The 17,254-nt window shown below is 42.6% G+C and overlaps 1 protein-coding gene across 1 annotated transcript; it reads left to right on the top strand.

The window, feature by feature from the left end:
* The first annotated feature begins 95 nt into the window (after positions 1-95).
* STYXL1 (serine/threonine/tyrosine interacting like 1) lies at positions 96-17,180 on the top strand. The gene is made up of 9 exons (XM_075262768.1): positions 96-210; positions 1,580-1,686; positions 3,316-3,377; positions 6,275-6,374; positions 9,445-9,578; positions 11,969-12,114; positions 14,500-14,594; positions 16,711-16,823; positions 17,049-17,180. The coding sequence occupies exons 2-9, from the start codon at positions 1,584-1,586 to the stop codon at positions 17,178-17,180; spliced, it is 885 nt and encodes a 294-aa protein (XP_075118869.1). The 5' UTR covers positions 96-210; positions 1,580-1,583.
* The last annotated feature ends 74 nt before the right edge of the window (positions 17,181-17,254 follow it).

Here is a 17,254-nt window from a genome sequence, read left to right as displayed (position 1 = left end):
GAAACTGACATGTCACCATTACAATGTTTTATAAAGCTTCAATAAAAGCATTGCCGTAAAGTGCGATATGTGTCACGTTTGCCTCTGTTACTCACCCCATAGCAACCAACAGGGCGTTACTAGCAACGAGAATGAAGTGCTCGGATGTGTTGGGGCTGCGAGTGTGAGCGGACTGATAAACAAGGGACCTGTGTAGTGTAGCTTATCATCGTAAGTACTCACATCATTACAATATACACAGTACAATTCTATTTCTCGTGCATGACATACATTGCTTCTGTGCTGAAATTGATGGTGGGGATTTTGAAAATTTTCTTCATGTAACTTTATGATGATACGCATCTACTCTCACACTGAACAATGACTCCAATCTAGGAATACGAGGTACTGCAGAATGCAGCTTTCTTTCAGCTGCCGAAAATAAAAGCACCCTTCCCTATCTTGCTGCAGGTTTGGCATGTGACACTGTGTTTGGTGGCCACACTCTGGTCAGCAACATTGAATGGGGCTACTTGCAGCAGAAACCCAAAGCCCATCTCTAGACTTACGCTGAGTTCACACAGTTTTTTGGTCAGGATTTTGAGGTCGAATTCGCCTCAAAATCCTGACCAAAAACACGGCTCCCACCGATTTCAATGGGAGCCGGTCGTTTCTTTTTTTCCGGGAGCCATTTGTTCTGGCTCCCAGAATAAAGAACGGACATGCTCATTCTTCAGGCGGATTGCGCCTCATGAATCTGCCTGAAGACACTCCAGACTAGGCCCATTCATTTGGGCCTAATCCAGAACGCAGTGCCGTGACTGGATGCCAGTGAACTGCATTGGCATTCAGACGCGGCTACCCCGTATTTTGGATCGGAACCTGAGGCCACCAAAGTACAGTGTCTTGGCTGTGCATATACAAGCTGTGAAACTCACATAAATACATTCAGAAACAGAATGTAACACATGTTGTACACATTTAAATCACTGTTCAGGAGTAACCTAAAATGTAACTTTTAATTATAAGTGTATTAAAATTAAAACTCACTCTACATGAAAATAAGACCGAGATATATGCTGTAGTTGTATTGCCTCTATTTCTCATGCAAATTACACCTTCCTATGTTTCATTGATTTAGGTCCAAACACAAATTTTTTTGTCATTGTCAGTGTCTCTTTTTCAGACAGACTGACCAACCAATCCTGTATTGTTTGACCCTAGATCAACCTGAAGTATAGGAGTATCAGCTGTGAGTTTCTCCCTTATTGGGTTTAAATTCTGATATAGGTACAGATCCTATCAATAGCCTGTCTGAACAGCACAAAGAATCTTAAGAACATTTGCCATTATGTAGGGGGTTTATAGTTGTTAACAAGATTCAGACCTGATAGGGGAGTAATTTGCAACGTATAATCCCATATTTTAAGATTTTTTGCGCTGTTCAGACACGCTATTGATAGGATCAATAGTGTGAGATTTTGTCATATACACACTCACACATACAGACACATGTCTTAATCCCTTAATCCATTATGCCTGAATGTTAGAAGTAGTCCTTACATTTTTAACTTTAAAAATAAAGCTTTTTTTGTTCCAGGATCATGGCTGAGTTGGTTTTATGTACAGCAACAGAACTCTACAACATTCTGAACCAATCCACTAAATTTTCTAGGCTCGCTGAACCAAATTACTTATGTCTTTTGGGTAAGTATTTGAAAAATTGCAGTAAGAGCAGTGTCATAGCTGCATTCAGTGCCAGGCGCCAGTGCTTTAATTTCCCTGTAAGTAAATCACGATTAATTTCATCTGGGTTTAATTACTAGTAATGCAATAACAGAAAACCGCATGGTCAGTGATGAAATCCTGCTAAAATTATTCAGTGTTTTACTTGTAAATACCAAAAGGAGCCAAAGGCTGTCAACTCCCAGGGATGATGTGCTCCTCCTCAGACATGCAGTCAAATGCCTTGGACATATTTAAACCAGGCTTTTATTGCAACAGATAACGCGTTTCAGGGTTCAATTGCGTCCAATATAGACACACCCCTTCAACAGAACTACAGTACTGGCTGGGACATCAGTACTACTACTAGTACTACATGGCGGCTGATGTCACAGCCAGCACTGTAGATCTGATGAAGGGGTGCGTCGATATTGGACGCAATTGAACCCCGAAACTCATTATCTGTTGCAATAAAAGCCTGGTTGAAATAAGTCCAAGGCGTTTGACTGCATTTCTGAGTAGGAGCACATCATCCCTGTGAGTTGAGAGCCTTTGGCCCATTTTGGTATTTACGTATAACGTGGTCAGTCAGCCCCCACGACCCAGGTTCCAGGACAGATGCGACCCCCGCTTGCAAGCATCTACAAATAATTTAAGCTCCGTACCCAAACGGGTCAAGCAAGTCTTCCCAGGATTTGAGGAGAATCTAGGACAGCCTTGCAACAAAATCCTATTAAAGCAGAAGGAGCGCAATTGATTCCTGTTTCCATCCTTTTCCCCTATGGCCCTGTTCCCACAGAGTAATGCGCCGCTCATTTAGACATGTATGCACTTGTCAGAGCGAGGCGCTTCAAAACAGATCCCATTAACTTCAATGGGTGCCAGTCTTACGCGCGCTAAACATTGAAATCAATGGGTTATAAAGCCTCCCATTGATTTCAATGTGTAGCGCGCATAAGCCAGCACCCATTGAAGTCAATGGGATCTGTTTTGAAGCGCCTGCTCTGACATGTATACCTGTCTAAATGAACGGCGCGTTACTTCGTGGGAACGGGGCCTATCAGTGTTTTACTTAAAGAGAAATTAAAGCATCAGCAGCCAGGGACTAGATGTGGCTATAGCCACAACCAGCAAGAGTCCCCCATCATTCCTAGTATTATCCACAGTCTGGATTTATTTATTTTTTTTAATAAAATAAACTATGTCCTTTTTAAGCAATTATGGCTTACTATGGATGTACCAAAATGTTTATAATAGGAAATACCCTTTTACTACCTCCCCATGTGTCATGCACATTGCTGAAGGAAGTATTGCCTTGATTATACAATATTTCATTATAATATACTATACAAATGTAGCGGAGTTAACCCAAACTTGCAATTGGTGAAACAGGTGAAGCATGACATCTTACACAGAAGACAACAAAAACCAATGTCTTATCATTGTTCTTGGTGTCTTCTTTGAAAAGATATCACGCTGCAGCAGTTTAACCAATTGCTACATCTGTATGTCTTTTATCATCAAGCTATTGATAAGAAATTTATCAAATAGCCCCCAGGCAAAAAATAAATAATACATTTAATAAAATAGTTATTTCTTTTTATATTATAGATGCACGTTCCAAGAGGGAGTACAATGAGAGTCACATTATTACTGCAAAGAGAGCTAAGCAGGTACTATTAAACATATGAAATGTATTAAACAAGATGTCCAGTTTTAGTAAATAAATGTTATTGTTTGCATAATGAAAAGGTCTACAGTTTTCCCATATACCTTCTGTATCAATTCCTCGCAGTTTTCTAGATTTCTGCTGGCTGTATTTAATTGTTTATTTCCAATGGGTATAAATCTGTCAATGATCATGTGATGAACACACAGCAGGTACAGAAGACAGAATTCTGATTTATTGTACTGAGCAGTAAACAAAGAATGACAGCAAGCAGAGATCTAGAAAACTTCAAGGAATTGATAAAGAAACAGGGGCTACACGGTGGCTCAGTGGTTAGCACTGCAGCCTTGCAGCGCTGGAGTCCTGGTGTTCAAATCCCACCAAGGGCAAAAAACCATCTGCAAGGAGTTTGTATGTTCTCCCCGTGTTTGCATGGATTTCCATCCCATATTCCAAAAAAGACATACTGATAGGAAAAAAAAATGTACATTGTGAGCTCTATGTGGGGCTCACAATCTACATTAAAAAAAAAAAAAAAAAAAAAAGAAACTATATTAGAAAATTGTATGACTTTTCATAAAATAAGCAATAACATTTATTTGCTGAAACTACACAACCCCTTTAACTTACAGCATGGCTCACATGGCATATATAGCACAATTTTTAGGCCTGTTAGACATTTTTATGCCTAGTGTATGTTTACAACATTTTGGGGTACAAATTTGTGCATATGTCAGATTTGTTGAATGTTACGACTTCTGTTAGCCATAAGTCTATTTAGAGACAATATTGAAACCTTCTGATGTAAGGCTCAATTCACACTATGTCCCATAGATTATTAATGTACCAGAAAAGCTCCCAGGGGAGGATAGCTACAAAGATATGGCTTCATACACAATCTGGACAGCAACATATGGAGGGCATACAACTCTGTACTAAGTGGCCATGAAGCCTTGCAGAGCACCCTCATACACAGCCTTATATAACCACTATCTATAACCCGCGACTTCGTCGGCGACCCCCTGATGCCTGTGCAAACCACCTGCAGCGTGGCCTGTGGGCCCCAACGCCCCTCTACTTGTGGCCAGAGCGGGCCTGCCCCCAGTATCTTGTCCCCCCCATCTCTGCCCACAGTATCTTGTCCCCCCCCATCTCGGCCCCCAGTATGTTGTCCCCCCATCTCTGCCCCCAGTATCTACCCCCATCTCTGCCCCCAGTATCTTCCCCCCCAACTCTGCCCCCAGTATCTCCCCCCATCTCTGCCCCCAGTATCTTCCCCCCCATCTCTGCCCCCAGCTTCATGTCCCCCCATCTCTGCCCCCAGTATCTTGTCCCCCCATCTCTGCCCCCAGTATCTTCCCCCCCATCTCTGCCCCCAGTATCTTCCCCCCTATCTCTGCCCCCAGTATCTTCCCCGCATCTCTGCCCCCAGCTTCATGTCCCCCCCATCTCTGCCCCCAGTATCTTGTCCCCCCTCATCTCTGCCCCCAGCTTCATGTCCCCCCTTCTCTGCCCCCAGTTCACTTCATGTGCCCCCAGTGTCTTGCCCCCCCATCTCTTCCCCCCAGTCTCATGTTCCCCCATCCCTGCCCCCACCCCCTACATCGTCCCCCATGTAGTATCTCTCACCTTTGTCTCTCTCCTCTGCTCCCTCTGATGGCTGTCTGCACACACTGCTCCTGCTGGTCCCTGTGGCGTATATGTAGCAGAGCAGGCCCGGCATCATAGCAACCAGACGCCGGACCTCGCTGTGCTTCATACAGGACACAGACAGGCAGCAGGAGAAGTGTGTGGAGCGGAGGAGACACAGGAGCAGAGGAGAGAGCCAAAGGTGAGAGCTACTACACGGGGGACGATGTAGGGGGGGAACTGAAGCTGGGGACCTGTGGACACCGACCTGGGGACACCTCCTCCCCCCCGGGCCCCCCCCCCCCCCCCGGGACCTGTATGTGTAGTGTGTGGTGCAGCAGCCTTCTCCTCCACGATGTGTGTAGGCAGCGTGGTATAGCTGCGACTTCGGGACCCTGTGGGCGGCCGCCATCTTCCTCACTGTGTCCCTGGTGAATCGGCACGCCGACATTCAGCCCTCAACCTATGGTGCTGCAGCCCTGGCTCCATAGCCCGCCCACAGCCTGCCCTGCACCAATAGGAGGAGCGTGGACAGACCAGCACTGGCAGAATGCCAGCTTGTACAGCCGAGCCCAGAGGGGTGTTTGGAGGGTGACGGTGGCGATTTAGGGTGAGTGACCCACATTTAAAGTAGCCTATTGCACTTTCGTGGGAAATATGTAGGTGTGTGTGAAATTTCACCCAAATCCATTCAGCTGTTTGGCTGTGATTGAGTAACAAACATCCGAACATCCAAACACACAAACTCACAAACATTCACCGTTATAATAGTAATAGGATTGTGAGAGAGTGAAGGGTGTGGTCTGGGAAGACAGGTATGTCCCAGCCAGGCAGCTAAAGGGTGCTTGGTAAAGATTCACACCAGGGAGGTCAGCTGACTAATCAGACCCTAATAACAGTCTGAGTGTGAAGACTAGCAATGTGGCACCACACAGACAGAGTTGAACTGTCCAGACCAGACCTCCAAAGCAGGTACTGTGCCACCCGTTGTTATTGCCAAGGTGGGAGACTGGTAGCCAGTCTCCTATATAGTCAGGGAAAAGTTTCCTTACGTTTAGGTTAGTTTTCTCAGCCGAGAAGGATTTTGTTTTGTTTATCCTGTGGCTTTGCAAAAGCAGTGTATGCGTTATATGTGAATAAAGCCTGAACTTGTGTGCAATCCAGTGTCTGTGTTCCTGTTTCCTGCACTGCTACAAGCATCTAACTGAGCGATTCCCCACACCATGTACAGTACAATGTAATCTTATGTTTTTGGTTTTTTTTTTTCTATAGAATGAAGACATGTGCTTCGTATTACCTGCGTCTATAGAATTGGATTGCATGAAGTACCTTGTAGTGTATGATAGTCGAACAGATTCTTTAGACGTTGAAGGTAGGTAGTAATATTCAATCTATACCATAAAAGTGAATGTTTCCTTATTTGGTACATAGGTATATTGGATACCTGGGAACGCATTCGTAAAGATTCTGACCTTGCTAGACATCACTGGGCCACTGTAGGCACATCCGGAGGGTGACGTCATCACTCCCTTGCCAGTGACCGATGAGGCCATTGATTGGTCTCACTGGTTACGTGGTGCTGGTGCAACAAATAAATTGTCATAATTTTGGCACATTTTTTTAGTGCACGGTGTGACATATTAAGCACTACCCACTTAGTCAAGTTCCTCCCTTTTCCTGATAAGTCCACCGATATGTCCAACAAGGAACAGAAACTGAAAAGTAAAACTGTCTTAGTTGCTCATACCAACCAATCACAGCGCAGTTTTAATTTTGTATTCTACTCCTGAGAAATTAAAGCTGCATTGTGACTGGTTGCTATTGGCAACTAAGACAGTTTTGCTTGTAGACCATTTTAATAAATCTCTGCCCCATTGTCTCTATCTTCTACACTCTCAGTTTTAGCAGATGCCTCATGTGCATGCGAGCTGACAGTGTTCAGAGCTGTGTTATCAGATATTAGCAGAGGATTGTTGATATACGTATACACAGCACTCACTCACTGTTCTCTGTTATCAGCCATTACATCCAGTCTTCACATTGCAGGATTTGTAACCATAATATGATCTAGTATTATATCAGTGGAAAATCAGCTTGGGCAACACAATCTCTAGGATCCAAAGCTTTTAATTTGCTCTTCTTTTTATTTTTATGTGCAGTAGCAAGTTGTGCATTTTACTACATAATCCTACATGTGAGGGTACAGAGGAGGGGTTGCCTATAACAAGAAGCAGATTAGTATTTTTCAAAAGGGCAATTGGACAGATGATAGCTCAAATCCAGTGGCGTAACTACCGGGATAGCAGCGGTAGCAGCTGCCACAGGGCCCCGGACATTAGGGGCCCAGCGACAGCCGTTACCGCTGTGTTCTTTTTTTTCTTAATAGGCCATTACCGGCTGGAGTTACTCCAGCCGGTAACGGGCCCTATTTATTTACTGATCCTGGGGCCAGGATTGGTAAGTGACGCCACGGGCCCCACAAACACTATTATTATACTCGGGGGTGGGGGGGATCTTTTCAGACCCCTAAGTATAATGATTGGAGGCCCAGGAGAGGTAAGGGAACATAAAAAACACAGTTACTGCTCCATACAAGCTTCAGGCCTAGTTGTGTGACGTTCGTGACGTCACTTGACCGGGACCTGCGTCCCGGGTCATGTGACGTCCGGACGTCATTGAAGATGGCTGACACCACCAAGGACTGCAGCGGAGCCGGGGATAGGTAAGTGACAGTGTTTTTTATGTTTGTATCCCCCCTCAGTCTCCAATTATTATACTCTGGGGTCTAAAAGACCACTGAGTTTAATAATTGTTCATGGGTGGTCCACAGTGGGGCATAATAGTGTGTGTAGGGGCCACTATGGGACATAATACTGTGTACTGGGGCCACTATGGGGCATAATACTGTGTGCAGAGGCCACTATGGGGTATAATACTGTGTGCAGGGGCCAGTAAGGGACATTATACTGTGTGCAGGGGCCACTATGGGGCATAATACTGTGTGCAGGGGGCCACTATGGGGCATAATACTGTGTGCAGGGGCCACTATGGGGCATAATACTGTGTGCAGGGGGCCACTATGGGGCATAATACTGTGTGTGGGGGGCCACTATGGGGCATAATACTGTGTGCAGGAGGCCACTATGGGGCATAATACTGTGTGCAGGGGGCCACTATGGGGCATAATACTGTGTACCTGGGCCAATATGGGGCATAATACTGTGTGCAGGGGCCAATATGGGGTATAACACTGTGCGCAGGGGCCACTATGGGCATAATAGTTTGTGTAGGGGCCACTATGGGACATAATACTGTGTACTGGGGCCACTATGGGGCATAATAATGTGTGCAGGGGGCCACTATGGGGCATAATACTGTGTTCAGGGGGACACTATGGGGCATAATACTGTGTACTGGGGCCACTATGGGGCATAATACTGTGTGCAGGGGCCACTATGGGCATAATAGTGTGTGTAGGGGCCACTATGGGACATAATACTGTGTACTGGGGCCACTATGGGGCATAATACTGTGTTCAGAGGCCCCTATGGGACATAATACTGTGTACTGGGTCCACTATGGGGCATAATACTGTGTGGAGGGGCCACTATGGGGCATAATACTGTGTGCAGGGGCCACTATGGGGCATAATAGAGTGCGCAGGAATGCGGGAGGGGGGGTCGGTCGCTGTCCTCAGTGTCAGTCGGGGGGGCCCATATCAAAAGTTTGCCACGGGGCCCCGCCATTCCGAGTTGCGCCACTGCTCAAATCGGATTGGCTGCCATGGGCATCTGTCTCACTTTTCTTTTACAACTCTCTAGATCAGTGGTTCTCAACCTTTTTAATGCTGTGACCCCGCAATACAGTTCCTCATGTTGCGGTGACCCCATTCAGTTTGGAACACGCGTCCATAAAGGCATGCGTTCCAGCTGAATAGTGCTGCTGCAGACAGTAGCCCGGCTTCTCAGCGGCTAAAGCCATCGGAAATATGTATTTTCTGATGGCTTTAGGCATACCTCCCAACTTTTGAAGATCAGGAGGGACAAGATGTGCGTCGCGAGCAGCACACCGTGGTGAATTTAGCTCTGCCCACTTTTATGTTGACTCCGCCCATTCTCATTCATTTTTCATGTGCTCCCACACAGTATAATCCTACTTCAGTCACCTGTACATTATATGTCCCCCCGCCATTGCATTTTTATGGGCACATATTAATGTTTTCAGCTATATCTCTTGAAGAAGGAGGGTTGATCTTCCTCAGGTGGAGGTTTAAAGCCTCTCCAGCTGTGAGATTTTCATCTCATGTTTAGGGACACCCTTGGGACAAATTAAATGAATACATTAAAAGAATGACTGACACTTTATACCTGGACGGCTCTGGTTACTTTGTCGGCTACTTCAATAAAATGGGAGCAGTGAACAAGTATTTTCACATTTCACAGGCCCAGCAATACAGTGTGCGAAGGTCATGTCACAAGTCACTCGTCTTCCAGTGCTGGTGCTGAAAGGGGGTTATGAAGAATTTTCTGGATATTACCACTTCTTTAGGTCTCAGAAAGTGTTTTGGATGCCCCAGGTAAATTCTCACGGAATTTTGCATGAGTATACACAACATGCTATGTTTCTATTTACAGGATAGGGAGAAGAATCATATTTAACACTTTAAGTGGCCTTCTTTAATGCCTTCTTCTAGGCCTTGATGACCAAATCATTTTTTGGGTATGATCACACGATAGAAACCTTTTCCGCCGTGTGACTTTTCCAAGTGGCTAGCCACTACTGGATACCGATGGGAGATGTTTTTGCAGACGGATTTTGAGGCGGATTCTGTGTCAAAATCTGCCTGCAAAAATCTGTGTGTGAACATATCCTTTGTGTTTTTCTATTGTGACATTAAGTCCTATAACTTTTTTATTTTTCAATGTAACTATATAAGTTTTTATGCGGGACAAGCTGTAGTGTGTATTGGTTCTATTTTCTATTCGCCGTTTGGATTAAATATCCTGATAAATTTATTCACTGGCTCATTACGATTAAATTGATACCAAATTTGTATAGTTTTGTTGTTTTTTTTTTTAACTTTTACTACTGTACTTTTACAAAGTAAAAACTCTTTTTGTTTTTTTTTCCATCACCACTTCCAAGACCTATAATTTTTTGTTAACGGAATTGTGTGACATTTTTATTGATGCCATTTTGGGGAACATAACGCTTTTTGATCACTTTATATAATGCTTTTTCAATGGCTAACAGACAAAAAAAACTTTTTTTTTTATTTTTATTTTTTTATGCCATTCAGCATGCAGGCAACATAAAATTACCATGTTATTGTCCTGGTCCTTACAGACACATCAATATCCAATATGTGTGTTATGTTTTGATTTTGTTATGTTTAATATTTAATTTATTAAGCATTTTGGCATGGGGAATTAATATGTTGCTGTGATTTTTAACTGCGTTCTTTAAAAAAAACAAAAAAAAAACCCACTTTATTTCACTTTTTTGTAATACAATTTTATTTGTCCTCCTAGTGGACTTTAACTTGTGGTAAAGGTTTGCTGGTATTAGGAGCATTAGGTACCTGGCTGTGAGATTCCACAGAATAAGGCTTATTAGAGAATGACATAGAAAGTCTATACTTTGGTCACTAATGGGTTAAAGGCATTGTTCAGTGGATACGTTGATCTGTTTGTGTGTGTGTTTGTTATTAACCAACAAGGTACCCCCTTCTCTAATACAACCCACCACATTTTCCTCTGCTTAAAATGTAAGTAAACTTTTATTTCTATTTTCATAAATCAGTAGTGCAGATGAAGAGAACAAACTTTCACTAAAAGAAGAGTCACTGGAGGAGATTTGTTAATCTCTCTACACCAGTTTTGTGGCGTAAATGGGCGATGGTGTAGTACACCATGTGTGCTACAACTCCCATTCTGTGCCTCACTCGCCACATGGTACGGATTTGGGCACAGGACTGGGATGTCTGGGCCAGACATATTCGCTATGACTCGAGTTATAATGGAAAAACTACACCAGTTCCTAATAGGAACATAAGGCAGATTTATGAAAAAACTCAAGTCTTTTCATCAATTACTAGTTTCCTGCGCCAGTGGGGGCCTTTGGACTGGTGTTTGATACACCATTCTTAATAAATCTGCCCCTACCTGTCCCGTAGTCCATACATAAACAGTGTCAGTTTACAATATTGAAAGGGGAATGGGGAAGATAAGGAGAGAGACAGAAAGGTTGTCTAAAGTATTAAATCATTCCTATCAGGAAATGGCTAAACAGTAAATCCTGATAACCCAACTGTGTTGTGAAAAGAACACGTTCTCTCTATATTGCAGACGTCTCTCTGAGGAGCTCTTATTTACCTCCTGCTCTTTTCTCCATGGAGATCTATTACACAGATTTGATCCGTGGCAGAAGGAGTCAAGTAACTGAAGAAACAGGCAACTTTATTATGTAAAGCATAGTACTGTATAAAGTTGGTTATCTTCATCTGAACTATGAATTTCTGAAAAAAAAAATCAAATTTAGTTCTGCTTTAAAGGGATCTTTGGACACTAAACCACCAGCAGGGTCTTGGCCATTGGTTTGGTATCCCAAATATTCCTATACTACCTGTCCAGTGTAGGGATACTGGTGCAATAGTTTATGAACAAGTCTTCACATGCTTAGCGAGCAGGTCATGGACTGGATTGGATGCTGCGAAGGTAGGTTGTGCAGTTCTTATATACTCAATCTGTATAGCCCAGGGGTAGGGAACCTTCGGCTCTCCAGCTGCTGTGAAACTACAAATCCCAGCATGCTCCATTCACTTCCATGGGAGTTCCAAGAACAGCAGAGCAAGTATGCATGCTGGGAGTTGTAGTTTTGCAACAGCTGGAGAGCGTACGTTCCCTACCCCTGGTATAGCCTATACAATCTGCTTAGCTAAGTTATATTTGTTTGAATCTCCTACAGGAAATTGATGAATTTCAACCTTATCCTATTGAAATCATACCAGGTTTGCTATACATTGGGGATCTACGACAAGCAAATGACAGACACATACAAAAAGATTTGAAGATTAAATCCCATGTTAATGTCTCACTAGAGCCTACAAATCTGTAAGTAATAACTGGGGAAATTAGAATATTAAACACCTAGACCCCAGGCTAGACCCTAGCAGAAAAAGGAACCCATTGAACTGAATGGGAGGCTTTTTTTTCAGCGCTGAAATTCCACACCAAATTCCTCACCATTTTCCATTGTGTGAATGGACCCTTACTCACATCCCATCCCTGTGCTGACTATAGATTGTAACATATACATTTACTAATAAAGTAGATTCTTGTACTGTGAATGCCGCCACCACTTTTCTATCACTAAAATCTACTTCTTGTCAGGCAAAAAAAAGATAATTTACGCAGCTCCATAAACAGATGTATAAAAATGTTACAGGTGTTACAATTTAGCAACGCAAAAAAATGTTTCAATTGTTCAAACTTTTTAAAAAGGGTTACTATAAATACGAAACGCGGAAAAACACAATTGGCATTGCTGTAATCGTACTGTCTCACAGAATATAGGTATTGTCTCGTTTGTACCACACAGTGAACACAAAAAAAGCAAAACCCATAAGAAAATTGCAAAGCAATTGCAGTTTTTTCTATTCCACTCCTTTCTGAATTTTATTCTAGCTTCCTATTACATTGCATGGAATATTAAATAATGCCATTATGAAGTAAATTTAATTTTTTTTTTACTTTTAATGTAGATTAAGAGCCCCATATAGGGATCACAATGTACATTTTTCCCTATCAGTATGTCTTTGGAGTATGGGAGGAAATCCACGCAAACACAGGGAGAACATACAAACTCCTTGCAGACGTTGTCCTTGGCAGGATTCGAACCTACCCTGTTGCCCATTACGAAGTAAAATTTGTCCTACAAAAAATAAGCCCTCATATGGCTCTGTTCATAGAAAAGTTAAAACAATGTTTGGCTCTTGGAATGTGGGAAGGACAGAGCTAAAAGGAAGGGAGGTGGAATGTGTATTTATGTCAAAAGTGGCATGAAAGTGAGTGTGAAAGAGCTAAATGTGAGGGAAGATTGTGAGGATGTGGAATCTTTGTAAGTAGAATTTCATAAGTATGTGTCCACTGCAAAAATACTTTTTGGTATAAGCTATAGACCCCCAACATAACTGTGGACTTAGAGAGTCAGTGTTATGAACAAATGCAGTACTGAGACAGATAGTAAGTTCCAGAAACCAGACACCCCTGCACACTATGGTAAACAGCACTAAGCATCCGGCGCATTCCCAACCAAGCAAAATTGGCCTCCAGAAGTTTTCACCAGAGCTCCTGATGGTGGAGATGGACTGACGCTGGGTTCACACCAGCCGATCTCCGTTCTTAGGTTTCCGTCTTCTGCCTGCAGAAGACGGAAACCTGTCAGACCGTGTTCGGTCGTGAGCACCGGGGAGCGTTTTGTGCTCTCCATGGCGAAAGAGTTTTTTTTAAACCGGACACAAAGTCCTGCATGTCTGACTTTGTGTCCGGGTTAAAAAAAAAAAAAAATGTTTTGCGGCAGAGAGTACAAAACGTGCACCGGCGCTCACGGCCGGACACTTTTCAAACCCATTCTTTTGAATGGGTTTGAAAAATGCCTGCAGGTTTTCGTCTCCTTCCCAGTTTCAGGCAGGAAACGGAAACCTGAAAGCGGAGACCCTGGGCACAGATGTGAACGAGCCCTTAGCGGTTTGTTCACTAGTGTCCTCTAAGGGCCCGTGCACATGGAGATAACGCGAGTGCATTTTGGCATAATACACGTGTATAGAATACCCATGTAAAAATAACACTCCCATTGACTTCAATGAAATTTTTTACACATGTAAAAAAAAATGCATCAAAAAATGCATCACGTTTCACGTAACAAACCACTGAGCCCTTCACAGAACAGGTATATTTATAATGAGACTAAATTACACACAGCTGGACTCTTAACTAAGTTAATTCTGAAGACATTTTGTTCACAATTATTGCACTTGATTTTACTTTCGTTCATCACACTTTTTTCAGATTGTTATTTGATTAAAATTTTAAAAACCATGTATCATTTTCCTTCCACTTCACAATTATCTGCTACTGTGTGGCCTATCACTTAAAATCTCAATAAAATACATTTAAATTTGTGGTTGTAAGATGTTTCGAATAGCACGCTCCCATAGGAATGAATGCGAGCAGGGGGTTAAGCAACAAGACGCCGGTCCCGGCTGCGTGCTGGCTGCGTCCATTCATTCCTATGGGAGCGTGCTATTCGAAACGGCCGTTTCGAATAGTACTCACTCATCTCTAATAGACATTATGATAGTACTTAAGGGTTAAATCACAAAGATATATAATACAAAGATATAATACATATTAAATATATAATAAAATATATAAATAAAGGTATTGTTTCACATTTTGTCTTTGTTTTTCAACTTGTTTTAAATTTACATTTTTCAGTTCTTTGCCAACTGGTCAGTTATTACACATTCCAGTGCCTGATTCATGTGATTCAGATCTTCTTCAATCTTTTCCAAGTGGTTGTCAATTTATAGGTAAATATGGTTGTACTTGGCTTGTCAATTCAGTCTTTTTTCTAAAGCTACCCGCACATAGTAGTCTGCCAAAATGGGAAGGTGCATAGAGAGCCTTATCTGAGTGTATCATTTAATAACCCTTACCTCTAATTATAATAAAATATGCAGTTGACGCTGGGTTCACACCTGCGTCTGGGGTCTCCGTTCTATGGTTTCCATCTTCTGCATGCCAGAAGACGGAAACCATAGACCGGGTCCGGCCGTGCGCGGCGGTGAGCGTTTTGCGCTCTCCGCCGTGAAACCGGATTTTTTTATCCGGACACAGAGTACTGCATGTCCGACTCTGTGTCCGGATTATAAAACCCGGTTTCACGGCGGAGAGCGCAAAACGCTCACCGCCGCGCACGGCCGGACAGCTTTCTCACCCATTCAAATGAATGGGTGAGAAAGTCTCCTGCAGGTCTCCGTATCCTGCCTGTGTTTTAGGCAGGAAACGGAAACCTAAGTACGGAGACCGGGCCGCAGATGTGAACGAGCCCTTATTCTTTCCCAATTTATGCAGTACAGCTGTTAACTGAGTTTCAGAAGAGTATTAACCTATTGTGCCCAGTGTGAAAACAGGAAAAATTCAACATTTTCAAATGTGAATAGTAATAAAAACTAAAATAAAAAATGTTTCTAAATTTAACAATATTTAATTTTTTGATGATATGTCAAAGAGGCTGTTTGTTTGGTCACTATATAATTCCAGCTCTGGAGGACACTGAGAATAGCCAGGTGTCAGACCACAACCAATTTAATATTGCTTACTTAGTCTAAGGTTAGGTCATTAATATGAAAAGCTTGGAAAACTCCTTGAAGCCGGGCCAGATGGGACGTAAATGCAATGATTTGCCTGCTGTATTTCCACGACGTGAAAAATCATGACATTTTAATGTCAGGGCAGAGTAGTAAAAATCGCGGTGCGGATGCACCACGATTTCCATAATTGTTGCTCTCAATACCCTTTTCCTCCAACTTCCGAACGGCTCCCGCGTTTCAAGATTGTGGGAGCTATTTAGTTACAATGGAGCCCGACAAGAAGGTCTGTATATAGACTCACTGAGCTTTAGGTTTTGGGGTTTTTTTGTCTTTAAACAATAACAAGAAAATTAAGATTAAAATCGAAAATCGATTTTAGGGTGAATTCACACTGAGTAAACGCTAGCTTATTCTGAACGTAAAACACGTTCAGAATAAGCGGCGTCTAAAGCAGCTCCATTCATTTCTATGGGAGCGGGGATACGAGCGCTCCCCATAGAAATGAATGGGCTGCTTCTTTCACTCCGTGCAGTCCCATTGAAGTGAATGGGGAGTGCCGGCGTATACGGCAAGCTCTGCTCATGCCGGAGCGTACACGCCGGCACTCCCCATTCACTTCAATGGGACTGCACGGAGTGAAAGAAGCAGCCCATTCATTTCTATGGGGAGCGCTCGTATCCCCGCTCCCATAGAAATGAATGGAGCTGCTTTAGACGCCGCTTATTCTGAACGTGTTTTACGTTCAGAATAAGCTAGCGTTTACTCAGTGTGAATGCACCCTTAATTTGCAGGAAAATCGTCCAGCTCTAGATTGTACTTTTATCCACAATTGCAGATAAAGACTACGGTTGTGTGCATAAGGCCTAATTTATCCTTTAGGAGAGGTAATCCATTGAGGATCAGTTTGATTGATTCTTAAAGGCCCAGAAAACCCCTTGCGAGTCCATTCACACAGAGGAAAATGGTAAGGAATTTGGTGTGCAATTTCAGCGCTGAAAAAAAAAGGAACCCATTGAAGTCAATGGGAGACTTTTTTTCAGCGCTGAAATTGCACACCAGATTCATCACCATTTTCCTCCATGTTGAATGGACCCTTAGGCTAAGGCCCCACGTAGTGAAAAAAACCTACTGTGGAAAAGTTTTTTTTTTTTTCTGCTGTGTTTCACTACATAGGGCCTTAGTTTTAATATTAAATTTTAATAAAATTTCCATGATTATATTGAAGTACCAGAGAGAGAAGTAGGAGAAGTAGTGAATACTGGTGTTACTGCACACATGCATAAAAATCTGAATAACCGGATTACACGTTGATAACTTTTTCTTCTTTTCTTAGATTCTCACATGACAACAAATGGCGCCGTTCTTGTTTTTTCCAAGCTAGGGATTAGCCGCAGCAGTGCTCTGTTAATAGCATATATCATCCATTATAGAAAATGCACACTCCAGGTAATGAGAAAATACTTATACATTCAGATTACTAAATTTTCAGAAGACCAAATTCAGTGATGTCATGATACGGATAACTTTTTGAATAGTGATAAATATTTTTTATATGTGTTTATATGGATGTATTGTACATGGTGATCTGAGTGAAAAAATACTACATATATTGAGAAATAGAGAGAAGAAAAATTTGATCCTCTGTTTCATCTAAGATTACTTTTTTTTCAGGAAGCTTGGAATCATGTTCTTAAGTGCAAAACAAATATGAGGCCAAACAGAGGATTTGTACAGCAGCTTTCTGAATGGGAAAAGACAATTTTAGGACAACAACTTACGGATATATCTGATCCAAAGTTTTAAAGAACTTGCTTGTTTTTTTCTCTAAAGGGCCATTCCCGTATCCACAGAGGATGACATAAATGCCTACAGATGAA

This window comes from Leptodactylus fuscus, chromosome 2 (genome assembly GCF_031893055.1).
Source record: "Leptodactylus fuscus isolate aLepFus1 chromosome 2, aLepFus1.hap2, whole genome shotgun sequence".
Classification (NCBI taxonomy): Eukaryota; Metazoa; Chordata; class Amphibia; order Anura; family Leptodactylidae; genus Leptodactylus; species Leptodactylus fuscus.
This window is presented reverse-complemented; position numbering and strand designations above follow the sequence as displayed.